Raw genomic sequence first — 18,220 nt, 5'->3', positions numbered from 1 at the left:
ATACAGCCCTGAACAGAGAGAATGGCTGAGTCTGAAGCAGTATTTGACCTTAAACTAAACAACTAAAAAGGGCTTAGAAAGAGCTTAAAACACTCAAAAAAGGTCCAATCTTCTGTCTATTGATTCATTGAACATCATGAGTGATACATAGAAGTGATATAGAGTGTTTTTGAATTTAAAAAATACTTTTTTATTCAAATATTGGAATATTTGATCAGTTTTTTAATTTTATATGCTCTATATTTTATAAATGTTTCACTGTATCTCTGTATAGCTGTGTATATAGAGCCTATATCAGTTGTTCTAAGAGCCCAGCATATTAAAAGTCTTGGATACCCATACTTTCCAAAAAACAAAGTAGTGCTGTTTTTCAAGATCGAGCTTTTGAGTTTTCCAAGTTGTACTGTGTTCCATCCTTATCTTATGTGAACCTGTAACATGTATTCTGATAGTTCCATGATTTTTCTCATCTCAAAAATATATAAAAAAAAAATATATATATATATATATATTTTTTTTTTATACAATTAATTAGGTATTTCTTATCTTTATTCTAGCTGAGGCCTGCAAATAGGCCTCGGGTGTAAAAGGTGGACATAATATGAAGTATAAATCATCTGTAAAATCGTCACAATCTCAGTAAGATATTAGTCAACCTCTGAAGTTTAAAGGTGAAGGCAATAAAAGTTACTTTCCAAGGCCAACTACGGTCGGATGCAGGCAGACAAGCTGCCGCTAAAGTTAGTTAGCTTGTCAGCTACAAATGTCACGTAACTTAACCTATCATTCTTTGAGAGCAAAGATTTTTTTTGAGAGCAAAGATTTTAGTTTGAGAGCAAAGATTTTTGTTTTGAAAGCAAAGATTTTTGATTTGCAGCGCAAGAAATTTGCTCTCAAAAAATGTTTTTTGTTTGCATAATAAAGACACAAATATACCTTCATAGATTAGAAGGTCAATATTACTCTCAAGTCTGTACAGTAAATATGAGGCCACAGTCAGCAGCTTTACCTATAGCATAAAGACAACTTTCACAAGATTAATGAAAAGAAATACTTTGTTTCAACTACGCAAACAATTCTCTTTTTAGGTTTGAAGGAAACATGCGGTATAGTGGTCCAAAGAGTCAAAGAAGTCTGATCTTGACTTGCCACGCTTGTGAATTCTGCAAAAACCTTCAAGGACAAAGCAGAACACAAACACATTTTGTACCAAGTTAAGAGATGACTGCAAATTTGGTAGATAAACTATGCATGGGATAGAAAGTTTCATATCATGCAAAACTTTTGTGCTTTTATGTTTATGAAATTTGTAAACTTTTATTTACTTAGAATATGTTTTCTTTATTCCTTGTAGCAAGCATCATTCTAACTTGGTATTAATTGTATTTACTTGTTGCTTACCTGTTTTCTGTAAAGAGCCGGCCAGTGTTCCATAAGGTTGCTCTTCCACAATTCAAATTTTCTTTTTTTTCTATGCGTCTTAATGAACAGGACTGGTTTATCAACTTGTCAAGTTGATAAACCAGTCCTGAAACCAGTCCTGAAACCAGTCCTGAACTCGGGTCAAGTCAATGGACTTGATCCGAGTTCGCAAGTAGGAACTCTTTCATTGTACTTTATCTTGTAGACATTTTTTGAGTTCCGAGTTGTCTGGTACGAAGCATTATTTTGAAGTGACATTTGTGACATGTCTTTCATGCTTATGTTACACTATCTATTTGGCCAAACATAACCACGACCCTTTCATGGAAGTACTTTACTTGAGGTAATGTTTTTATTCTGAGAGGAAGGTGCACATTCCTTTGGCTCTTCTGTTCAATATTTATATGAGCCATAAACTTGTGTGTGAGAAATGCTTGTTCACTTGTGTTTAATCTTCCTGTTCACACAGGTTTTCTGTGGGCAAACTTCCCTGTCCTGCTTGACCCTTTAAGAAGGAATACACTTCCCCTTTAAAATGTCTTTTCTCAAATTTTTCATATTATCAGTTCAAAAGTGTACTTGACCTTCAATAACATTATGTATGTTTTGATTGTGCCTCTTTAGAGGGTAATTTGATTAATGCAGTTTGTCAAAAAACTTTTGACTATTAAATACCCACAAATACGTTTTTAAGGGAAAGTGTCTTTCAGGCAGGACAAGGAAGTCCCCCTAGAGAAAACATGTGTGAGCAGAAAGAATAAACTCAAGTGAACAAGCTTTTCTCAAACATAAGTTCATGGCTCTTTGAAATGTTGAACAGAAGAGTGAGAGGAATGTGCACCTTCCTCTCAGCATACATACTAACATTAACTCAAGTAAATTACTTAATGGGAGTGGAGAAAATATGTTCAATGACAATGTCTGTGACAGACCCTGATCTTAATAGTGTGCTTTGCCAGTATATTCTCTGATTGGTCGGTGAGCTAAATCCAAGTTCCCGAAAATCATCCTAAAGCAGCCTTAGTTTGCCACCTAGGTATTCTAAATGCATTTATTTATTAAGAGGATGCTTTGGCAAACAAGCTCATATCCTCTTCACCTATAGTGATTAAGGCGGTGCAAGCATGCAGTTGAATATTATACAAAATATTTTTTTCATTGAAGGTGCTCAATACGGGAATTCAGAGTACATCTATTGCCTCCACACAGCTCTCGGCTGAAGCGTGAATTATGCTTGACGCATATGCAAGGGTTGGAGTGTCCACACGGCCAAAGCAATGTCGCACCATCAGACACGGCTATTCTTGGAGGTTCCATGAAGAATATCCATGAATGGGTTAAACACAGGACTATCTGACAGCTGTCTGTGTCCTGCACGTAACTCAAAGTATACATCGAAGTTGTGTCACAGTAGTAGTTAGTCATGTGAGTCATTAGTCACTAGTGATGTGAGTTGTTAGTTAGGTTAACGTCAACAACGCACTTTTCCTAAATCTAAGTGGTTTTGTTGCCTAAACCTAACTTCCTGTGAAGACGGAAGTTTATTTTGAAAACACACTATGCATGTAATGAGTGGAAACTGAAACATTGTCCCTGCCACGTCAGAGGCTAACGCTAGAGGGTTACCTGGAGAGCCATAGTTCGAAATTTATGGCCATTGACCAAATGTTAGTATTTGACAAATTGGCATTGAGAATTTGTTTGGAGGGTAGGCGCTACACTACCATTTGGGGCTGTGTTATTGGCGGTAAACGCCATATGAACACTGCAGAGTGGCGGCAATGAGCTAGCCAGTGGGGCACAACAGAGAAACTCACGTGCACTAAAAGGCACGCATGGCCGGCACAGCTATGTAAACCAAGCATAAAAGCTTTGACTACAACACACACAGGAGACTGACTTCATGCCCATGCCCTCTCTGATAAACTTTACACAAATATATCTTTACATTCCAAATAGTGCTCTGACATTAATGTTCTAAATCCTGTATATAGAACATTCTAAAGGAAAACAAAAGTTACCATTATGACATCGAACCTGAAACTATAAACCAGCATCTCATGGAACAATTTATGTGTACAAACACAGTCACTTATGAACCTAAACATCTTCTGAGTACAAGGCAAAGTTGGAGAGCCACATCACAAGTCAAAACCAAATGAGAAACCCAACTTTGCATGCCTTCACTGCATATTTACCTCTTAAAAAACCTGCTACGCTTTAAAGCACTGTTGAGGTTACATTTGGGTTTATTCTGTCATGAAAATGTGTAGCTGTATAGTAACAAAATAAAACTGATTTGAAGGGAATATGTTTATGAACATCACTGTTTTATGTCCCAGTTATGAAACAACCTTATCGGTTAGACTGCAACATCTACTCTTGCAAAATAATACAATACACAATATTTAACATTATAACTAATTTGGGACTCTTTCAGTTTTCCTTTTTAATAATTATGCTTCATAATTGAATGATTTGTACAATTAAAATAATAATAGAAGTAAAACCATCCCATAGCATTACTGTTACATTCAATACTTTGGTCCATTGTTGAGCAAAACCTGAACTTTTATGCTGGGCCTTTAGGAGGTTTTGTTCTTTTTATGACCTATTAACCTTCTCATCCTTTTCCCTCCACAGCAGTAACTGCTGCCCACCAGTCTCTCAGGTGCTTGTTGCTCAAGATGATTGTTAAGTATCAATTTCCGGTGTCACCTTTATGGGTTTTATTTATTTGTCTGCTCCTTCGTGTGGAACAGAGCCTGAGCATTACTCAGGTAGATGGATTATAACTCAACTGCTACGACTCATCAATCTTGGAAATTTGACTTCCTGAATCTCATACAACTGTTACTGTCATATTACAGCACGACATTATCAAGATCAATGACATTTTAAATGCTTCCCAGTTAAGGATGATCGGTGACAATAAAAAGGTAAGTTGGTGATGAAACTGTCTCAGCTGTGGTGAGTGCACAGTGACAGAGTCACCTGCTGGATGGAGCTCACTTTTCCCTCTGAAGAGCTCCGGTTAAATGAATGAACTTGTAATCACAACAGTCACCCTGCTAAATGTCACATGTTGACCATTATTGATCACCCGCGAATTATTTAACACCCAACGGCTTTATCACACAGAAACTAATCAATGCACACTTTCTTACGGTTGTTCTCGAAAAAATCCTTGTGGAAATATCTCAGATAAAAACATTTGAATCATATACATATTTTGGAAATTTATCAGAATACTGATGTTTGGATGTACATATTCAGTGTATGTTTTTTTTTTGTTTGAGAAAAAAAAACACTTAACTTAGTTTTATGTGCTTTATACCTCAAATTGTATCCAATTTTACAGTTCCGTTTGGGTTCTCAGAGACGCCGCTGTAGAATAAGCCTAAATGCAATTGATTTTCATCTGCTCTATTTATGTGATTGGTGTTGACATCTTCCAAACCCCAAACTGCCACAAAACATAATAATGTCACAATGTAGGATAACACATTTTACATTTCTATGTCTGCGATGGACTTTTTGACAAACAGAAAGAAATTTATGTATGCTCATGCATAGCTAATGTAACACATGATATATTCATGTTTTTGTGTGTAGTAATAATGCTTCATGGTAATTTCCATATTTTGTCACATCACATGTCCAAGCTCAGTTTGTGTCAGCTGAAACCACATCAATACTTTTCTACATACTGGGTATTAATACCTTTAGAAAAAAAGCTTTTAAAGAAAACAATTTTCTTTGCAAATATTGTTGTTTTTACACATAAAGCAGTTGGGTCAGTGGGAGTCTGTACAATGAGGAAGTAAAGTCAATGTCAACAAAACACAAGAGACAATATTTGTATTTCATTGACTTCATGAAAAATCCTTGTTGAACCTCAATTGTTAAACTAAACATTTTTGAAATGTTAATACAAAATGTTATATTCATGTCAGTCAACAGTGGTCCAGTCCTTGTGCAGCCAAACGTTGTGCTGACCCAGATCACTTTATTTTAAATTCTACAGGTGAGGACCAAAATTCATAGAAACAAAATATGTATTATGAATTTTTGTGGAAATGTATATAAAAGGATGCACAAGACCTTTAGATTATTCCCCTTTCCTGCATTGATGGAATGTGCAGCTGTAAAATTCATGGAGTCCTTGAATATTTCACTCAGTGTAAACATAATATAGCTTCAGTCAAGCTGAGACAGAATACATGATTCTGTCAGACAGTGTGAAACAAGATGATTTTAACAACCTTAAAGCTACTTAATGTGGAATGAAACACATTAAACTAATATTTGGATATTGTAAATATCTAGTACCTTATTCATCTACACTTCAACTTTCAAACTTTTACATGATTGACATTCTTCCTTTTAAGACTGCAGGAATAATCCTTCCTGAGCCTCAACAGAAGATTAGTGCTTTATTAATACAGTGTCATTTTTCTATCTGCATTTTGCTATTAACCATGATTAGCATGCACAGACTACTGATCTGCATTGTGAACAAGCAGGGGATGTTTAAGCAGAAAAATAAATAAATTAAAAACCACTGCTTCTCTTTCCCTGCAGCGAAAAACAGAATATTACAGAGTGTGCTGCAATGATGAACATTTCCTTCTGTTTCATGTTTAACCCTGCTCATTTCCCACAGTAAGAACTCCGGAAACACACAAGTGTGTGCATCAGCTTGGGGGGGAGATGACTGATGGCTTGTTGTCATGATGTTTGGGATTCTGCCGACTCCAAGCCTCTTGGCTCACTGAAGCTGTGAAGCACTGCAGTACATACTACAGGCTATTGTTGAAAAGCCCTGGTATTAGCAAGGTATTGCTTCATTGTCACACTGTTGAGCCTGTGCAGAATGCAGTTATCTGTAATGTCCCTGGCCATTTGCACTGTAGTTGCATTGGATTTATGATTACGGTTTATGTACTGTGACAGATTTCATACCATTCAACGACGAAGCAAGGACAATTATAAGAATTCCACACCCTGAGTGGATGGATTTCTTTGTTTCAAGAGGTATTCCCTGGATTGTGTGTGGGCCGGGTATATACTAAGCTAAACCTCACTTCTGACATCACTATTTTTCAAAAATGTCAATATTTGAAAAACACAGACATGCTCTATCAATCATACAGATAGCCATCTTTCAACCGGTCAATGTGCCAAACTTGAATATCTGTCTTCTTGTGCCTTAGCCTTGCTCTGACCCTTCTCTCTCTCTCTCTCTCTCTCTCTCTCTCTCTCTCTCTCTCTCTCTCTCTCTCTCTATTTCTCTTTGCCATATTACAGCTCTATCATGATGCCACATTGATGAGCACTAAGCTCTATATACACATGGCAAAGACGGCTGTCATCTTACCCTCCTGGAACTGCATTAAAGGCAGTGACCTCTCTGGCTGGTGGTGACAGTCGTCTGTCAGCACTGGTTAATTCCCAGTCTTGTCAGGGTCAGGAGCTGACATATAATTAGGCTTGACAGTGTTGGAGGGCAAGACAAGGGTCTGGTGTCAACGGCGGCCAGTAGCATCATGTCAGCAGCGACAGGATGAGGGTTCAATACAAACCGTGGAGGTAATCCGAGCACGGCTGCGCTGATCCCAGGGCCTTGACTGCCTATTGACACACATCAGAGCATGGACGCAAAACAAATTAGCATCAGTCAATATTGTCTCCCTCCTCCTGCCTCCTGACACAGCCACCCAAGTGCTGCTATGTTTTGCTTCACCTCCAGTCAAAACAATAGAGACAATGATCATGCAGCCTGCACTGACTTTTAAGAGGATGTGTATAGGGTTGGGGGCCAAATGCTCACATTTCTGGTTTGTGTATCGGGTGCAGATTTTGGTTTGAGGGAAATCAAATTCAGAATTGTATCCATTTCATCTAAATCGGGAGATTATTCTCGTTCTTATTTGTCATGCAGAGTTTGTGGTTTAGGGGATACAAGCTGTCCAGAGGAAGAAACCTCGGCTAGAGATGTCTTGTTTTTTTGTGTGTGCTAAATGTGATAATATAACTTCTGTTGTATAAAAGGTGCTGGGCAGTGATGTGGAACAACACTTCAAATATGCTAATCAAACATATGGCACTTCAAGGGACTGATGTTCTTGTCCTACATGATAAAAAGGTTACTTGGATTTAAATGTAATTTGAATACGTCCGAAGGCTGAGGCTTGCGTTTAAAAAATCGTTTGCATACAGGAAAGCAGGGATTACACCTGTTTTTCTTTGTCGTCTTCTTCTTCTCCTCTCTGCAACCCCCCCCCCTTCCTGTGCTGAAAGCCATTACAGAAATACAATTTCTAATACCTCTGCACAGGTCTTCGATCGACTGCAAACAAATTTATATTCAGGCGGTAAACAGAAAGCTGCAGAGATTTATTTATTGAGTGTGGAGGAGAGAAACAAGCTAGCGCATGAACCCTGAGTAACCTCCGAGCTGACATGAAGATGGATCAGTGCACCCTGCAAATGCATGGAGAGAAGGGATATATTGCACTCAGTCATTCAGCACATCGCTGCCTGTAGAATCCTATTAACTCCAACAGCTGGGACCATATTTCTGTGTTGTAAGAATGCAGTTAGAAGTTGTTCATTACGCTGAATTATTTTGTAATTACTGCAGACTTAAAAGACATATTAGATATTGTTCAAATAATACGAAAAGAACAGTAATATGTAGTTGTTTTAAGTTTAGGTTGTTATTAAATGTTACGAGTTGTAGTTTTGTACAGTTATCTGACAAACTGGAAGATGATATATAACAATAAAAGTGATAATAATGATATTAATAATAACCTGCATGTTATGGATTTTAATTAACATACTATATTTGTTTTCATTGATTGATCTAATCATACAGGGAGAGGAAAAATATACAATTCAAATTATTTATAAATAAGAAATAATGTAAAGTAGTAAAATAATTTCAACAGCATGGCTCCAGTTTGAGTGATAATTTGTATAGACTAAGCCAATGACATGAAACATGACTGATAATATAACGGGCTAACAGTGTTTCTTTGGAATTTCGCAAATGTTGGATGTCTTTGAAAATATAAGACATAATCTTTTTACTTTCGATTTAAAGCAAAATAATGAAAGGGTTTGGAGATTAAACATTAACATTGGACAATTGGGATATTATTACAGCTTTATTAATTATCGTTACAATGTATGGAATAAACCAGCAAAGTATTTTAAAGTAGGTCACCAGTCTTCAGGAAAAAAAACCCTCTGTTGCACTGTGGAGCTCATTGACATTTTCACTTCAGGGCTATATAGGTGAAAACACTGGGCTGCTGTGTACCTGTATTGTACCAAAACACAAGCCAGCTGCATTAGGCCTATTTGCATGTTTTAAGTCCTAGCAAGTAGGCAAGTCCTGGACTTGATGTATTATTCTTCTCTACATGTAGTTTGGGAGTGTTTTAGGTTTGTTGGTTTTTGTTTGTCAATCCAGTTTGAATAGCAGCATGCAGCGCTATTTGCACATGCATGGAAAGTTTAACATGATGATTCATGTCTGAGTAAACACACCCATGTTGAAAAAAAAACAAACCCTCCTAAAAACAGATTTTTGGACTCTGTATAAACGAACACGCCTTGTTGTTTTTGGCCAGCTAATCTGGCAGAGGAGCTAGTTTAACCTAAAGATAAACACGTCCTCTCTGTCAGTTACAACTTCTTGATCTCAGCTCAGAGACATACATTTTTTGTATTTGTTCGAGGCTAATTACAAATCTGCTGCCACTGAACTTCTAAATACCAGCTGTCACGACCTCTGAACCCATTAAGTGTGCCTTTCACATGACCTAAGCCCTTTGCTAAAGAGGGCCTCGGGTTTTCAAGAAGCCTTCCCAAATTTGCATAATCCATTAGCTGCATCAATGTAGGCCTATATTATGCTAATTTAGCTTTGGAAAAAGAAGAAGTGTTCATTGTTGTCATGAAAAATAATCAAAATACCAGAGTTTGACCCAAAATATATTTCTCTTGGGTCAGAAAACTCTGCATTATACAACAATTTATGAAAGCATAGCCCACCTGTCTGCATAGGTGAGAGGCCCATGAAGGCCCTCAGTGTCTGCTGATGATGATTGACTTCCTCGATGGTTTAGAAGTTGTGTGTAGGTTTTGCAAAGGCCTGCATGGTGCAACTCTTAGTGCTCGGACACCATTAAAATGTTGACCTAAAGTGAGTTTCTCAACTCTGTTTAATCAGTGCTGTCCTCTCTGATGACAGAGATGTCCAGCTATTGGCCGAGACCAGGAGGGCACGTCATCTCCATCAATCAGGGACTGCTGTTTCTCCTCTAAGGAATGTCCCCACGGTCGTCCGGCCGCCTGACCATGCGTTACTTGGATGCATGAGAGGCCGGGCATGAAGTGCAACCCCGTCCAATGATTATGCAGGGGAGAGGTGATAATGACTTCCTATCAAGAGTTAACGGCCGAAGGGGAGAGTAGCCCTCTGTTCACGGGCTGCCGCCGAGCAAAAGAGGTCATAAACCGGGACCTGGACGGCAGGACGCATCCTGAACTAGGCAATCGTGATGAGGAGGAAAAACTGGAGGTGAAAGTCGCCTCAGGAATTAATACTCCGCATCCCCGGTACTCAACTCTCTCCAACAGTTGCACCTTTTTGGACAGCCCTCCTCCTCCAGCGTGCGAGACTCTCGAGGGCTTCTCGGCACCGGCCTGCCCCCACTCCTCCCGTGTCCCCTGGCGGTGCAGGGCGCAGGGGCAGGGCTCTCCAGGACGCGGATACTGCGCGTCAAATAACAACGAAACGCTACAATCCGGTTTTGGCTCACTAGCCGAGCAAATTCAAATATACTCTCATAATGGCCCCGAGATTCACGTCGCCATGGGGAGTTCAGCTGGCTCGGACTATAACGTGGCTCATATGGATGTAAGCAGTAAAACTTTTGAGTGGATGAGAGTAAGAAGGAGTCAGCACCGGGCGGGTAAGTTTTTTTGTCAAGGGAGACTGCGCACGAGAGGAGGGATAAATTAACCTTGATACATTAACGTATTCAGGATAAATGAGTTATTGGTGTAACTTTAAGCGTTTGGATAACTTCCATTCATAGTTGGGAAAGTTTGGTCGAAGTTTTCTCTTCAAGCTGAAAAAAAGAGGACAAAAATAGCTGACGTGTTTTGTGCGTCACCGTACACCATTGCCTCCGTCACCAACAATAAAGTTGAAAATAAATAATTCTCCACGTTTTAATGCAGATCAAAGTGTTTGCAAGACAGTACTAGCTGTTTAGTCGACGCCACATTTGAATATGCACATGAGGACTCGGTTACTATTTCCTTAACGTTTCCATGTAAGCCTGTTAGGTTATTTAACATTGTCGCTCCTCCTACTGCTACAAGCAGGATCTAGACTGTACAAAATAAGGGTAGAGAACAGTCAAAAGCCTGCTTAGCCTCACTGTATATTCAACTGGGAAATAATCAATTATTTACCCTTGCCCTTACTAACCAGTAGCCGTTGAATAATGAAACAGACCACTGGCTGTCGAGACTCACAGGAAGTTGAGTAAAACTTACTCTTGTAAGCTGGAGTGCTCCCTGAGTATTGATTAGTTGTCTGTTTGTAATGAAAGCCCTCATGTATTGATTTCAGTTTGCAGCACCTTTACATGTGTCCACCTTTTTAACATAATTGCTGTCACAGATCATCATTTCCCTGACTGATGAGTCCTGGGCAGAGAGCCCACAGAAGAATACACATCCCAGGCTTAAAAAAAAAAATACCAATAGCCTACTAATGTGAAAAATGCCTATCAATCCTCAATTTTATGTGACTGATAGTATCTTATAGATCCTTCATTTTATCAATAATGTCAGTTGACTGACTGGCTACTGGAGTTGGGTTGGGTTTCATAAATTTTACATGGACGAAGATTGACTACAATGGTGGTCCAACCTTTTTTCCCCCCAAAGCACAATCTCTGTCTGCTCTAAGCGTGCTGCTGACCCAAATGTTCAGTGACCAAAGAGGCAGACTGTTTGAGATAAAAAGGCCTGAGCTCCTCTGCAAGGACTGCAACAAACCCAAAGGTGTAGCAACATTCACGCTCATTTGTAACATGATGTGGACACATTATTTCTAATGATTCTGAATAAGATGTAGCATCAACACCTTTGATTTGACTGCACTAAGCTAACATTTTTAGCTTTTGATTACCATGCTCATGTTCATGATATGCATTCATACAGCTTGTGAAACATCACTTTGGATTAAGGCTTGATCACAGAGGCAATGGATGACAATAGTACATTTGATTTTACTTGGAAGAGTTCAATGTTATATGATGCAGAAAGGATAAACTGACAAAAAAAAGAAATTCAGATTATAGTGGACAATGTAAACATTGTACTAATGATGCCGCTATGAGAAGAAAAGGTGACATGAACAACTTTTGATTTGTCATAAATATTGCAATGTTTTAACATGCAACAAACATAAAACTACAATTTCTAGCTTTTTAATTCATACTTCAGTATCTAGATGAGTGGGAATACATCTCTCTGATGGTGCACCATGGGGGAGGCAAAAGGTGACAACAACACATTTCACTGGTCGAGGAGTCGTTTTATTCATAAAATACATTAGCCACTCATCTGAACCAAATCCGTGCACTTGAGAAAGTCATTTGCTCACACCCACCCACACGCACACACATCTCCTCACACATCTCCTTGCAGTACTGTTTGCATCTTTGTAACCTCCTTCTGCATCTCTCTGAAGGGGATCCTCTGTAGGAGTAACTCATTAGCGCTATAGTGTAACTTGTAAAAGAGTCATTAGTGAAAGTATGCTTTCCTCTGGAGGTTGTATTGGCTTTGGCACAAAACAAAGTCTTGCTTATATTCTTCCATGTTGAAAGGCCTCCACAGACCTGCAGTAACCTGATCTCTTGGCTCAGTGTATATACTCCCAGTGCGTCATTCTTCAATTATGCTTTGACAGCACCTGAATTACTGTGGGCTGGATGCCCAGATGACTGAGGCAATGTGTATCGATCTATCCCTTTTCTTCTTCCCTCTCCTTGGCTTGGAAGGCCCTTCCATTCCCTTTGCTGCCTGGCTATTTTTAAGCATGCAAGTCATTTCTCAAATATTTAGTTTGATTCTTTTATGCCTTCTGGCCGGCATCAATTCTATTATCTTTGGTGCCATTAATCAGAATGTGCATGTGATTTGCACTCCTGAAAGCTGAAGTTCTTAATTACGTACACTTCCTCTGTATTGGTTCTTCATATTCACTGCCCTCTAATTCTCAGGCTCGGTTACCTTGACATTCATTTTCTTAAAACACAGATGTCGACATTTATCCTATAACTGACCTTTCCATCTGCTATGCTTTTCCAAGTGGCTAGAGGCCTGTTAACCTTCCTCTCCATGAATTGTGGTGGGAGGCATTGCTCTACACCTGGCACACTGACTCCATTATGCAGCAGCAGCACATTTTCTCAGAGGCAAAGACACACTGACGACTTACCCACAATGTCAGCAATGAAAAATCAAGATATAGCTGCGGTTCCTGTCATTCATTGCACATAAGTAGCATAGATGATACTTTAATGTGTGACCCAGAAACCTCAGAGGAAAAAATGGAGGCATTTGTCATTAATGCAGTGTTGGAAAGGATTTGTAAACTGTTAAACTGTCATTGACACAGAAAGGCCTAAAGGCAAATTATTAATGATTCTGATGAATACAGTTAATGGACTGTAAACGATACAAAGTTGTTTTGAATCGCCAAACATTTCTTTGACAACTTTTCCATACATCTGCAATATCCATCGACAAATTTAGCTTCACTATTTGGTGAACTCGTCTTGGACTTTAAAGGCAAGACCTTTACGAAATGAACATGAAACGTTCAAATCTTGTCGAAATAATTTTTCAGGCTATAGTTTGTAATGTTGCAAGAGATTGCATTGTACTTTTCAGGTGTTTCTATTAAGTTCAATTAGATAAAACATCATTTCCCATCCACGTTTGACAGTTACAAAATATTTTACAATGTGCCTATAGGCTACTGCTAAAGTTGATACCTCAGTGAAATATGTCTGTTACAGACAAAAAGATTGCTCCCGTGTGAAGACTTTAAATCAACTATTTGGCACAGGGCCAGTTCCTACAAATCAGTTTCTTGTAGATAATATTTTGAATGTTAATATGTTTTTAACTCATTCCTTCAATAGCAAAAAAACCTGTGATTTGTATTTATTTTTGTTGTATTCCTCATTATCACACAAATTACCAGGCCAGTACAGCTGTAATTAATATTTTATTTATTTTCTGATGATTTATACAAAAGTTAAAACATTGACTGAAGTTTATTATACAATAATTGTTTCAACTCTGGAATAATATATAATCTTATTTTCTGGACAAGGACGTGGATACTTTTGTTCAGAAGGGTTTTGTGGATAACCTCATTGATCTTGCTGACGACTGTTTTCATGTCTTCTGTTCCCAGCCAGGGTGCACATGACCTGTGGGTTCAGTGTTGTTGACTCGGGCCTCGGTGCTGTCGAGGCTGGAAGCAGAAGCATCTGCACGGGTGACCATCCCACGGTGAACGGGGCCTCGAGGACCAGCTTCAGCACTAAGCAGCTGACCGAGCTGGAGAAGGAGTTCCACTTCAACAAGTACCTGACGCGGGCCAGGCGGGTGGAGGTCGCCAGCGCCCTGCAGCTTAGCGAGACGCAGGTGAAAGTTTGGTTTCAGAACAGACGCATGAAGCAGAAGAAATTTCAGAGAGACGGGCTGCTCTCAGACCCGGGGCCGGCGGCACCGCACTCTCACGCTGACACTTTGGACACCTGCCCCTCTCCTGGACCGTCCTCGTCAAAACACCTGCCCCTGAACTCCTGAACCGCAGGAGCTGCTTTTACTCATGCAAGGGCGCCTGTCTGCAGATGTTTTGATTCCCTTTTGCATCGGTTTCAATCAGGCTTCACCTGTATTTGCTTACCACGATGGATTCTTATCGCAAGAAGCGCATTGGCAAGTTTCGTCATGCAAGAACGGATCAAAACAATTTGTCATCCTCCCTCGGCTTCAGACTGGTGCTGATTTGAATATTAAAATTCAAGTCATTGCACCGCGCTCCCTAGCTACACAATGAAAACAAGGAAACAAAATTATATTAATTGTCCATAGAAACTGTGGCAGACTATTTGTTTATTTATTCTGTACAATTTATCCAGGAGCTGATTTTACTTTAATATGTATTCAACAGGACACGTGTGTCCTGGATTTGTTTAAAATAAGAATTATTTTTATTTATTTAATGTACATTTGGTCATATTTATTCTTTTGGAAATACATTTGATTTTGGATTGATTTTTGCTTACTCAATCAATTCAAGTTGCAGCATTATTAGATTAAATTTTTTAAATATCTTTAAAAAGTTGTTTGTTTCTGAATATTTGAGGAAAAAGTCAGATGCACCTGCAGACAAATAACATCTTAAACATGGTTAGCAGATAATTATCAGGCTAATTTAGCAGAGCTTTAATGCTGTTTAATGTTGTGTGTTTATCCGGTTTTAAGGTTTTCTTTCACGGAAAGATTAGAATGCCATAATTGACTGATAGATGTATTGATCGTTCTTATTAAGAGTATTGATCCGTGGTGATCCATCTATTTGAGGCACAAATATGGGAGCATTTGCATGCATCTGTAACTGCATGTTAATGGCATGTAGAAAAATCACGGTCGGGAGTTGTTGCGTCTTTTATTACCGCTATATACATGCATCAGAAAATGATAATTTAGCTTGAACACTCATGCGGGAGAGCAGACAATAAAACGCTGTCTGTGCTGTTTTGCAGATCAACCAATAAATTGTGTGGCCCCAGCAGCAGCTGCTAAATATTCCTTCTAGATTCACATCTCATCTCATATAAAGTAAATGATTGTAAACTCGGCCCACAAACATTGTTATGTTCCCGGTATCGCAATGGGTTTCTGTCATGTTAATGTCTATTCTAATATCAAGATATGAGGCCATCAGCCACACTAATTCCATGTAAGGGAATATTTTTATTTAGCTTTCAATTAGCGGTGTTTGCACTTGATGCGAAGGTAAGTAGATCCAAAGCGGATGTTAATGACAACAACAAAGAAAATAAACCTAAAGCAGCTGGGTGTCGCTTAGAAATACAAAGCGATAATCAAAATGAATGAATTGGGTCCGTTTTAAACATTTAACAGGTGTCCTCTTTGGGATTTGTGTAAGTCAAATAATAATATAATTATTAGTTGCACTTTCACGCTAATATATGCAGTTACACCGGCGTTCACCTCTCCCCTCTTGACCTTTGTCTTGCCTCGGGACAACGATGACCCGGTCAGCGGCTCAGTGAGAGCAAGATGCACCATTCATTTGGATGACCTCTAAGTCTGAGCTTTCCCTCTCTCTTTCTTTCTCTCGTTCTTTCTTTCGTTTTCTCTTTTTTTCAACAACTCGGAACGCTTTTGTTCTGGTGGTGGGTCTCTATGTCCACACAATAATATTTCATCCAGCTGAATAGAGGGGCGACTAGGCCATATGATAATTGTTCATATTATCATTCCAAGCCACATAATGCATTTTTTCTACACCTAGAGCTAACCTAATTTTTGCCCTATCTCTTATTTTAATAAGCCCAAAAATATGCTCCTGGCTCACTTTATAAACTGGATAAAAGAGTGTTTTCACCCAATAGGCTTTTGGATATAAACCACAGATCTATTTTTAATTGCAAAGTTGAAAAATTAAAGTTACTTGAGCATACTGAACACTTAATAGAATTCCATGTCAGAGCCCGGATAAACAAAATTTAGAGCAACTATTCATAACACCCTTGCTGCTTATATATTTCATCCATATTGCCTTGAATAATTTTGGAAGAATTTAGACATTAATCCCCTTAAACAATGTCCTTTATAATGTTCATCTCATTCATTTGAACTGAAAGCTAGAATGGAATAGAAGTTCAAACTTAAAGGTCTGCAGAGGAACTTTTGACAGTGTAAACATTTTAAAGTTTTATTTGTAATTACAAATTATTTTTCATGCAAGCTAGACTTAAAATGTGTTAAGCTCAATTTATTTTACATTTGCATTTAAACAAAATACAGGCCATTAAGGTTGCCTTTCTCTAAACAAAATAGCACAAAGCGGAAGGCTTAACAAAACAATCTAATGCGTCTGTCTTTTTTTTATGCAAATAAGTGTGCACTTGTGAAGGTTAGGAGGATGAGGATGATGATGATGAAACAATGTGATGATAAAGCTTGTAAATATAAAAATGGTCTCTCATATCCGTGTTACTAAGAAGTGTGTTAAGTTGACCTCATCAGAAACTCTTTCATCACCTTGTGCAAATATGTTCCCTTGCCACAGGGCATAAAGTTACAGGCTTTGATGTGCACAGAGGATGTTTGCAGCAGGTGTGCAGTCAGACTTTTTAAAATCCCAACTTACTTCATCAGAGTTTTCTACTGTATAATAGATTCACTTAGAAATGCATAACAATTTAAAATAGCAGAGAAAATATGTGGAGGAAAAAAAGTTAATGTGAGTTATAGGTATGATGCGAAGGTGAAAAGAAGAGTTGATTTATTTTGGGTGAACTATCACTTTAATTTCATTCTGTGGCAGCTTCAACATTTGCCTCTCAATTGATGAAAGGCAAACTGCATTGTTTGTTCAGACCTGACATTTAGTTCGAAAGCATTTGAGTGTGACTCTACTCTGATGAATTTGTGCTCTTCTGTAATTCCTTCCTGAAGATGTACGGTTGGTTCACGAGACTGACAGCTGTGCTGTGCTTATACACCAGCAAACACATGGTAAATGGAAGGGAAATAAAACCAAAATAACTCAGCTGAAAATGTATTACTGCCGCAGGTAGTAACAGTGGTGACATTGAACAAGTTGGATTTTTCTTCACCTTTATTTTTCTTTTCCTCTCCTGTACAGCAATAATTTATTGTAATAAAATTCATTCCAAAATCTACTTTATTTAACTCATTCATTCAAATCAATAAGAAACATATTTATAATAAAGTACAACAGATCAAACATGACTTGTCAAAGTTAAGTTACCTGTTACATTTTTTTTTTTTTGATGAAACACTGAGATATTAAACTAAAACATGTATTAATTCATCACGAATGAGGCTATTGACCGTCTTCCTTACTGTCTTCTCTCGGAAGATAGCTGATGTTCGGGGCTGTTAAAAGTCTCCTGAGGAGCCCTGCGTGGCATGAGCAATGAGAGAACATATGCAGCTTACAGCATATCTTACACTACGTTTTAAATTAACACATGTAAGTGGGTTCTTCTGAGCTCATTGTAATTAATGCTGAGTTGACCTAAAATTAACTTAATGCATAATATGCATGTAATATCCTCACCGGTGCTCAGGGGAATGAAATCAATTGTTCAAGTGAAGCTCTTTCTAACTCTAAGTGAAGCACTTATAAATAGCTCAGTTGTTGTTGTAATTACAGATCATTTGAATGCCCTCCTCCCTTTTAGTTCTTCTGATCGTCTGATTTTAATGTTTTCTTTTATTTGCAAAGACTTTCATGCACAATCAGTCTTTTTGATCGTTCTCATTCACATATTTGACTACCAAACAATTTGTGCATCAAGAAAGTTTAAATGAAGTGCACCTGTTTGTGTGTGTGAGTGTGTGTGTGTGTGTGTGTGTGTGTGTGTGTGTGTGTGTGTGTGTGTGTGTGCCTATGCAT

General features: G+C 38.4%; 1 protein-coding gene across 1 annotated transcript; it reads left to right on the top strand.

Annotated features, from left to right (window-relative positions):
- Positions 1–9,812: 9,812 nt before the first annotated feature.
- On the top strand, positions 9,813–17,480 carry hoxc1a (homeobox C1a). The gene is given in 3 exon segments (XM_068733800.1): positions 9,813–9,855; positions 9,858–10,412; positions 13,949–17,480. Coding segments are annotated over 3 exon segments (996 nt in total). The 3' UTR covers positions 14,347–17,480.
- The last annotated feature ends 740 nt before the right edge of the window (positions 17,481–18,220 follow it).

This window comes from Cebidichthys violaceus, unplaced genomic scaffold (assembly GCF_023349555.1).
Source record: "Cebidichthys violaceus isolate CVI_PGR_0920_01 unplaced genomic scaffold, fCebVio1.0.p SCAF_6, whole genome shotgun sequence".
Taxonomy (NCBI): domain Eukaryota; kingdom Metazoa; phylum Chordata; class Actinopteri; order Perciformes; family Stichaeidae; genus Cebidichthys; species Cebidichthys violaceus.
The sequence above is the reverse complement of the archived record's forward strand: the minus strand, read 5'-3'. Positions and strand labels throughout refer to the sequence as shown.